Below are 10,394 nucleotides of genomic sequence, written 5' to 3'. Positions count from 1 at the left end.
GAGGCATTCGACCCGCTCCACAAATAGAAAATATTTTAAGGAAAACAAAAATTCTCAATAACAGTCATGTATTCCATTCACACCTTCAAGTAAGTGAAATTTAATTCTTTTATCAGGTTTCAAAAGACTTAAGCAATTAAGATAACAAGTAGGGTACAAACATTGTAAGTATAGCATGATATGGGTCTTAGACTACCCGGACAATAACATAATTAGTAGCTACGTACGGACTCTCGTCACCTCGTGCGTACGTAGCCCCCACAAATAGAAGCACATTTTAATTCAATTTATCTATTTGGTTAATTCCCTCTTAAAGGTTAGAAAAGAGACTTACCTCGCCTCAAAGCCTATTTTCCGGTCCAAGATTATGCTCAAACCCTCAATTTGGTGCCGAAAAATCCAAAACTAATCAAATGGTATATAAACTAATCAATACAAGTTCAAAAGTTCATATTCCAACTATTAAAGTGATTACCCAACCCTAAATGTAAGATTCCTAAAATTCACCCCCGGGCCCACGTGCCCGAATTCCGAAAAGTTTTGAAGAAAATTGTTACCCATAACCTTACGAACTCAAATATATAATTTTTACTAAATTCCTTAATAAATTTCGTGGTAAAATCTAATATTTATCAAAAACCTATGTTTTTACCTAAACCCATGGCCTAAGTGGCCTAAGTCACGCATTTAATAAGGCTTTTTACATGTCGTAGATGTCACATTTGTGACACCTAGTTCGCAAATGCGACAAACTCATCGCAAATGTGAACCTGGGCTCCCACTCCCAAGGTCGCAAATGCGACCAAAGTGTCGCAAATGCGAACACTGTCCAGCTCAGGCTTCTTCGCAATTGCTAAGACTTCCTTGCAAATGCGAGATTCGCAAATGAGAACAAATTCTCGCATTTTCGAGACATACAACACCTGCCAAGAAACATCAGAAAAACTGAAGTTTTTCTCATCCTCCTGAACGTCCGAAACTCACCCGAACCCTCGTAGCTCCACACCAAACACACACACAAGTCTAAAAACATCATACAAACTCGATCGAGCGATCAAAAGACTGAAATTACATCAAAAACCATGAATCAGACGCCAAAACGCATGGATTAACTCATGAACTCAAAAACTTCTAAAAATACTTTCGCGCGTCCGATTCCTATCAAATCAACTCGGAATGAGGCCAAATTTTGCGTGCAAGTCTTAAATCACATTACATACATACTCCAACTTCCATAACCGAAAACTATACCTGATATCAAAAAGTCCACCCTTGGTCAAACTTTCCAAAAACTTCAAATTTCCATTTTTCGCTAAATGACCCCGAAACGACCTACGGACCTGCAAATCCACTTCCAAACGCCCCCTGTCCAGAATCACCATACGGAGCTATTCCCAGGCTCGGAATCCCAAATGGATGTTTATAATGTAAAGATCTACTTCAACCCAAACTTATGAAATTCACCCAAAAATGCCAACTTTCACTATTAGGCGCTGAAACGCTCCCGGATCATCCAAAACCCGACCCAAGCATACGCCTAAGTCCAAAATCATCATACGAACCTATTGAAAGCGTCAAATCCTGATTTTGAGGTCGTTTACTCAAAACGTTGACCGAAGTCAAACTTAGCCTTTTAAGGACAACTTAAGAAACCAAGTATTCCGATTTCAGCCTGAACCCTTCAAAATCTCGAACTAACCATTCTCGCAAGTCATAAAAGAGTAAAATCATGTACGAGGAGTCTTATTTAGGGAAATGGTGTTCTAAAAAGCAAAATGACATGTCGGGTCGTTACAACCTTCCTTTCGAATTGTCTTATTCCTTTCTTTTTCTTTTTCTTTTTCTTTTGGGTAATAAGACGAGAGTTTGATTGATTATTACATTTCATGTTCTCTAATGTGTCCATCTCTACTAATAAAGGCAGTATAACTCTACATGCTTTCATTGTATATATAGCGTTCGTGTTTATCTGCTGACTGCAAATATAATTCTTCATTCTAGTTTTGACTTCTGAGACATCGAACATCTCAAATTGGTATGTATATAATGGTTTCAAATTCCTAAAAGAATTTACAATGATTTTGAGAATGATAGGTTATGTGTCCTATTATATTTTGATGATCTAACAAACTTAATGATAAGAACCAGATAGAGAACCTGTTCCACATCCTCAACGTGCTCAAGATCAACAAGTCTCAAGTCTAAGACATATTCAAACACTCAGAGTCTAATAAATAACAGAGGGAACAGATGGACAACAGTTCCCTTGCTGACTGTACCAGTCAGCTCTCCACAGTTGTAAAGTGATTGCAATTGTTCCTCTGAACACATGCAACAGTGCAAATAGTGCAGCAGTCACTTTATGGGAAATGCCCTTGTACCAAATATATTTGCATCATTCAAGTAATGTCACTTGTGTAATATTAACATAAATCAAAGGGAAAACAAAACACTTGCACATTCCAAAATTCATCAAGTGTGTCGTGGACTTGCAAGTGATCTCCAGGCTTCAAGAATAAAGAACAACATAACGAAGGACCAGTTTCTAGCATTGTATCATCACATATCCCTAGTTGTGTTGTACCTTTGTTAATGTGATTAAATTATAATTCCTACTTATCTTAGCTAGAAGCATTGTGTAGAAATAAATTGTAAAATCATAAACCTTGTGTTTGTATCTTGGCTAGAATTAGTCGAGTTGTGAACTTTGTAATAGAGTTATTACAAAGAGGCTTGTAATAGAGTTAGTACAAGTGGGTAAGGGATTAAGGTTTTAATTCCTAAGTTACAATAGGTTGTAATTTCAACTTGCTTGGTAAGTGAAGTTGAAATCCTACAAGTGTAGGTCGTGGTTTTTGATCCCGTGAGCTGGGAGTTTTCCACGTAAAACTCTGTTGTGTCATTTACTTATTTCTTTGTGTGTGTTTCTGTGAAAATTGATAGAGAACCTGGTTCTCTATGCAGTTTGGTGGACCCTCAGTTCCTATCAATTGGTATCAGAGCAGGTTCTTTCTATCAGGCTAACAACTAGAAAGGATCCTCATGGTTGCTCCACCAAACTTTGAAGAAGGTCAATCTACCTACAGACCACTAAGATTCAATGGTCAATACTACGGATGGTGGAAGACAGGGATGTATGACTTTATCATGGTTGAAGATTCAGAGCTCTGGGATGCTATTTGCGATGGTCCTTTCGTTCCTATGAAGACCATTGGGGAACCTGCAATGAATGTTCCTAAGACTAGGAAGGAGTACAACGATGCTGACCGCAAGGCTATAGAGAAGAACTTTCGAGCAAAACAAATCCTCGTCTGTGGTATTGGACTAGACGAATACAACAGGATTTCTGCCTGTCAATCTGCCAAGGAGATCTGGGAAGCTCTCCAAACAGCACACGAAGGAACAACTCAAGTCAAGCAGTCGAAGATTGATATGCTAACCACTGAGTATGAACTCTTCAGGATGAAAGATGATGCGTCCATTCAGGACATGCACACTCGCTTCACCTCGATCATCAATGAGCTCCATTATCTGGGAGAAATCATTCCAAGGAACAAACTTGTCAGGAAAATACTCAGCGTATTACCTGGTTCCTGGGAAAGCAAAGTAAATGCTATCACGGAGGCAAAGGATCTACAAAAGCTAACCATTGATAAACTCATTGGTAATCTGAAAACTTATTAAATGAAGAAGAAAAAGGATCATGAGAGAAGAGAGCCCACAAGGGAAAACAACCTGGTCCTCAAGACAGACAACAATGAATCAAGTTGTGAGGATGTTGATATGGCTTACCTGACAAAGAGATTTCAGAAGATGGTTCGCAGAAATGGAGGCATTCCAAAGAGGGGTAGCTCCAGCAAGCCAAGAGGGTGTGACTTATGTCATAAGTGCGGGAAGCCAGGACATTTCATCAAGGATTGTCCCATCCTCGAGCAAGACCAGTACAAGCACAACACAGATAAAATAGCCAAGAGGAACCCGGTACCAGACAAAAGATTTAAGAGAAAAGAAAATGCTGCCAATGTTATGAAACAAGCTCTTGCTGCATAGAGAGATTCTTCCAGCGAATCTGGAGAAGATGATGCACAAAGTAATACCTCTGTGATGTCAGTTGAAAGTGAAGCAACTGATTATGATTCTATCTTTTCCCTGATGGAAAAATCTGATGATGATGAAGACAATAATGATGATGAGGTAAACTTTCTAGATGTTCAAAGAAATCTGAAGTCTTACTCTAAGAAAAAGATTATATCTTTGGCAAATATTTTAATTGATGCTTATCGCAATCTTATAAATGATAAAAATACTTTAACTATAGAGCTAGGAGAGGTAGAAAATGAGAGAGATGATTTGGTAATCGTAGTGGCTGACCTAAAAGAAACCATCGAGGTTTTAATGAAAGAAAAGATTGTTCTGATTAAAAAGGTTGAAGTCCTTGAAAATGAGAGAGATGACTTGTTGGTAGTCGTCATGGACCTAAAAGAAATAATAGAGGAACTAAAAAGGGGAAACAGTTCTAGGACTGTCCAAAAGGGTAAGGAAGTTGCAAGTGAGGCACACATTAATCTTGAAAATGAATTCAAATCTGTGAAACCTAGTCTGTGTGTTGAACTTGAAAGAATCAGACAGATTCAAGAAGATCTAGGCAGAGTTAAAAATGACCTAGAAAAATCTCTAAAATGGAGGCGGTCCTCTAATACAATTGCAGCAATGTATACAAGCAATAGTGGGAACATAGCAAGTATGTTACTGTCCCTGATAATTGGCTTTGCACTCATTGTGGCAATACTGGTCACTTTAAAGAAAACTATAAGGCTTGAATTTAGTCCCAAACGAAAAACAAGGTTTTTATTGAAAAGGTAATTGCTGCTAAGGAACCTGATCCCTCTGTTAAAAAATGTGTATTGCCTGCCTGGCCTAAAAGAAGTTTAATTCGCCCTTTTTCTCACTACAAGGGACCCGAACTTGTTTTGGTTCCTAAGTCTAATCCTTGATTCTCTTGTGCAGGGAGCAGTGAAAGGAAGCAACCAAAAATGGTACATGGATAGTGGTTGTTCTAAGCACATGACTGGAAGCATCGATGATTTCCTTTCACTCAAAGCCCTGCAAGGAGGGAGTGTGTCCTTTGGCAACGGCAAAAAGGGATACATTCTGGGAGTAGGAAGAATTGAGAAGTCACTCACTCACTCAATTGAAAAAGTGTACTATGTGAACGGCTTGAAATATAGCCTACTGAGCGTATCCAAAATCTGCGACACATGAAACAAAGTGGAATTTGTGTCAAAAGTCTGCACAGTCACAAACCTTGTGACTGGTGAAGTGGTCCTGATGGCAAAAAGATACAAAAACATTTATGTTGCTGATTTTGAGTCCTTGCAAAATGGGATCTCACATGTCTTAGTGTTGTTGATGATAATGCTGAACTATGGAACAGAAGATTGGGTCATGCAAGTTTTACTTTGCTGAACAAATTGGTCAAGAAGGACCTCGATCGTGGCCTGCCTAAGTCAAGCTTCAAAGATCACAAGGTGTGTGATGCATGTGTAAAAGGAAAGCAAGTCAGGTCCTCCTTCAAGCCCAAAAAAGAAGTCAACACCTCAAGGCCACTTGATCTTCTCCATATGGATCTGTGTAGACCTATGAGGGTGCCAAGTAGAGGAGGAAAGAAGTACATTTTTTGTTATAGTGGACGACTATTCTAGATTCACCTGGACCTTGTTCCTCAGAAACAAGGATGAAACTTTTCCAATGTTTGTTGCGTTTGTGAAGATGAGCCATAATATTGTGTGTATAAAATCTGATCACGGCATAGAGTTTGACAATGCAAAATTCGATGAATTTTGTGCTGAAAATGGCATAAGCCACAATTTTTCAGCTCCAAGAACACCTCAACAAAATGGTATTGTAGAGAGGAAAAATAGAACTCTTGAAGACATAGCAAGGACAATGTTGATTGATAGTGGTGTTGAAAAAACCTTCTAGGCAGAAGCAGTTAACACTGCTTGCTACTTGGTGAACAGGTGCATGATCATGTCCCTCCTGAACAAAACCCCGTATGAGCTGTTGAACGGGAGGAAACCCAAGCTAACATATTTAAGGACATTTGGATGCAAATGCTTTGTCCTCAAAAATGGCAAAGAAGCACTTGTAAAATTTGATGCCAAAAGTGATGAAGGAATTTTCTGGGATATTCATCACAAAGCAAAGCCTACAAAGTATACAGCAAAAGAACTCAATGTGTTGAGGAAAGAATGCATGTGATCTTTGATAAATCACACCACCTGTGTGGAAAAGATTCACATGATAAGATCGATCAAGACGGAGAGCAGTCAATGGTTCCTGGAGAAGTCATTGATATGGAAAATGGAAAGGCCGATATGATGAGTCACGTCAAGGAATCAAAGGAAAATGGTGCAGTTGTGTCTCCAACAGATGCAGAGGAACATGGTCCCTCAATCATAATAACTAAAGTTGAGAATAGAGTTGTTGATGATGTGAAAGGAACCCCAGATGTTGAGCTGAGAAACGGGACTCATGTCAACAATGGATCACATTCAGAAGAACTTGGATGCTCTCACAATGAGATTCAAGTATCTAACTGGAAGCACAAAATTTCACACCCTCTTCAAAATGTGATCACTCTTCTCAACTCAGGGATTCAAACTAGATCAAAGTCAAGAAACTCACTTGCCTTCTGAGTCTTTCTTTCTCAAATTGAGCATAAAAATATCAAGGAAGCATTGAAAGATGCTGACTGGATTACTACTATGCAAGATGAACATCATCAATTTGAGAGAAACAACGTATGGCACCTGGTTCCTCGACCTGCTGACAGAACTGTTATAGGAACCAGGTGGGCATTCAGAAACAAACTTGATGAATTTGGAAACACAATAAGGAATAAGACAAGCATAGTAGTTCAAGGCTCCAATCAAGAAAAAGGGATTGACTATGATGAAACTTTTTCTCTAGTTGCTCAAATGGAAGCCATCAAAATCCTCATTGCCTTTGCATCTCACATGGAATTCAAATTGTTCCAATTGGATGTTAAAAGTGTATTTCTGAATAGATATTTAAAAGAAGAAGTCTTTGTCAAGCAACCACCTAGCTTTGAATGTCATGAGTATCTTGAGCATGTATTTAAACTTGACAAAGCTTTATATGGGCTGAAACAGGCTTCTCGTGCTTTGTATGAAAGGTTGTCCAAATTCCTCCTAGAAAGTGGCTTTACAAGAGGAAAAATTGACAACACCCTATTTCTGAAGAAACGAGGGAAGAACCTGATCATTGTGCAGGTATATGTTGACAACATCATCTTTAGTGCAACAAATGTTTCACTGTGTGAAGAGTTTGCGAAGCTCATGGGTAGCGAGTTTGAAATGAGTATGATGGGGGAATTGAATTTGTTCTTGGGTCTGCAAGTTAAGCAAACTCCTAAGGGGACAATGATAAGTCAGCAAAAGTATATCAAAGAGCTTCTAAAGAGATTTGAGATGGAAAATTCAAAAATAATTGATATTCCTATTGCCACTGCCACTCGTCTGGACATGGATGAACATGGTTCTCCTGTGAACGAAACCATGTACCGAGGTATCATTGGGTAACTCCGGTATCTCACAAAAAGTAGACCAGATATCGTATTCAGTGTAGGATTATGTGCTAAGTTTCAATCCAATCCAAAGGTATCTCATTTGAAGGCTGCCAAGAAAATTCTAAGATATCTCAAAGGAACACAGGACCTGGTTCTCTACTACCCTTCAGGTGATAATTTTGACTTGATTGGGTATGCTGACGTTGATTATGCTGGCTATCTCGTGGATAGAAAAAGCACCCTGGCATGGCACATTTTCTAGGATCATGTCTAATTTCATGGGGTACGAGGAAACAAAACTCAGTGGCTCTTTCAACTGTAGAAGCTAAATATGTGGCAGTTGCCTCTTGCTGTGCTCAATTGCTGTGGATCAAGCAGCAGTTGGAGGACTTTGGTGTATTTTCTGATTGTGTGCCATTACTATGTGATAACACCAGTACTCTCAACATGGCAAAGAATCCATTCTAGCACAAGAGAACGAAGAACATTGATGTGCGACATTATTTTCTCAAAGACTATGTGCATGAAGTTTTGCAGCATAGAAGACCAAAATTGCATATATATTCACCAAAGCATTGAGTAGAGAGCACTTTGAAAAGAATCGACTCGCTCTTGGGTTGATAAAGTCAAGTTGAGCACCTGGTCCCTCAATGATTGGCTATGAAAGAAATGAATAGGTAAAATAGCTAAAAAGTATTTTCTGGCAAGTTCTAACTCATTTCTATATCGTTATAGGTAGACACGCATGGCAATTACAGAGCAACCAAGAAGCTAATGGTATTGTATTTTGGTAAAAGGATGAGGCTCACATTTACAAAACTTGTCAGGGAACCTGGTTCCCTTGACACAGGTTAGTAGTTCCTTTGTACTCTCATACATAACTTTTTAACGGCTGAGAAAGTGCCACATCATTAAAATGTCAGTTTTTCATTGTAACCGGGTTTTCCCCTTCTTTAGAATCCAAGCGTCGTAACGATTCCTAATCGACCCGACTACCCAGAAAATTAATACCCATTCCTAACTGGTCCCTCGCCCTCTTTAAATAAACCCAGGCGTTGTCTATATCATCATTGTTCACATCAAAGGCCAAAATCTCCCTTTTTCTCTCAACAACCAAATACTCATTTTCTTTAATTTCTTACTACAAATCCCCACCATGTCTGAGAATCTAGAAGACCCAAATGCTCCTGGTATCGTCCCCAATGTGTCTTCATCTCACGAAGCACAGGCGATAGAGCCCAAGTCCCTATGCCACCAAGTCTAAGCCCCACACAAGATTCTCAACCACCCTCTGCTTCTTCTCCAGCCCAATCGAGTTCTGATTCTCATCGGAGTCACAAAACTCCGAACCCAAAGAGGTTTGTGGTTGTAACCTCTCTTTTTTCCTCGCCGGAAAAAATGACTGAGGGAGAAACAGTAGAGGGAGAAGAAAATCAGGAAGTCTCTAATCTGCAAGTAGAAGAAAACTCTAAGGCACAACAGAGTGTGGTTCGTAGTGGTGAAGAATCAATGTCGATTACCCCCAAACCTTGACTTAAATGTTGCTAGTCCTACAGGTAATATTCTTCTGGTGCCTTCTGAATTTACTTTGGGGTTGCATGAACAAGAGGCCATAGAGAATATGTTGTTAATAGTTGTTGATGGGAGATTAGTTGGTGGTTATGAAGGTACTTCTGAAACCATTGGGTCTCAAGGGAGAAGATGATAGTTTACAAGTAAAGGATAGGGAACTGGTGCATGTTGAAAATCTGGCACCTGAAAGTATTACGGGGGAACCACATGAGGGACCTGATCCCTCAGCCCAAGAGGAGCCCTATGCTCCTACTTGGGATGAAACCCCTTGTTCTTCAAAAGAACCCCAGGTCAGTATCGATCCTGCTCCCTCACCTCATTTCGATGTTGAGCCATTAACCATTGTTGTTCCTGAGATGAGATCTCTTTCTGAGGAAGAGAATGAGGATAGTGAGGAAGATTATGACAATATCTCTGTTGCTAGTTTTATTGATGCTAGGAGTGGTAGGGCAAGTCTCAAAAAGCCCACTCCTAAAAGACCTACTACTAGGCTTCAAATAATCGGTTCTTAAGAAAAACAAAGAAGAAAAGAAGAAGAGGAGGTTGGTGAAGGGTGGAAAGATAGTGAATGAAGAGGTAGTACCTCCAGCACTTGTTATTGATGTTAATGACGAGGTGAATGAGGAACCTAGTTCCTTAATTCATAAGTCCTCTAAGAAACATACAGTTCCAAAATCTAGGAAAGAGTCATATGTGAGAATGATGGAGTTTAGCAATGTTGAAGTGGAAAAGTCTGGTGAAAAGGTGGCTGAGGAGTCTGGTAAGAAGGTGTCTGAGAAATCTGCAAAGAAAGGGAAAAGTGTGAGAAAACTGTGAAACGGAAGGCTGGTGCCAATGAGGAACCAGGTTCCTCCAAGAAGGCAAAGGTGGGTGTGGCCAAGGATGAAGGAAGAGAAAATCTGTGAGAAACTGGAAGGTGTTGTGGGGCAGAACATTTGCCCCTGATATTCTTGACATAACAGGGATGCGCCAACTGTTGATATTTGTGAATTTCAACAGTGGACATATTTTTTCACTACTGAGAACCTTAAGGTGTTTGAGGTAGAGGTGTGCAGTTTCTATACTGATATGTTCACTGTAGAAGATGACAACATATGCCTGAAGGTGAATGGTGTTGATTTTGTGATGGATGAGATTGTGCTGGGAACAATTCTGGGAGTGCCTACTGGCGGAATATCATCCATTGAGGGAACTTGCTCTTCAAACTTCAGAAATGTCATTTTGAAGGATG

The 10,394-nt window shown here is 39.6% G+C and overlaps 1 protein-coding gene across 1 annotated transcript; it reads left to right on the top strand.

The window, feature by feature from the left end:
- Positions 1-3,132: 3,132 nt before the first annotated feature.
- Positions 3,133-3,684, top strand: LOC142173439 (uncharacterized). Its single transcript, XM_075239029.1, has one exon. It carries the CDS (start codon positions 3,133-3,135, stop codon positions 3,682-3,684), a length of 552 nt encoding a protein of 183 aa, XP_075095130.1.
- Positions 3,685-10,394: the final 6,710 nt, after the last annotated feature.

This window comes from Nicotiana tabacum, chromosome 19 (genome assembly GCF_000715075.1).
Source record: "Nicotiana tabacum cultivar K326 chromosome 19, ASM71507v2, whole genome shotgun sequence".
In the NCBI taxonomy this organism is placed as follows: Eukaryota; Viridiplantae; Streptophyta; class Magnoliopsida; order Solanales; family Solanaceae; genus Nicotiana; species Nicotiana tabacum.
This window is presented reverse-complemented; position numbering and strand designations above follow the sequence as displayed.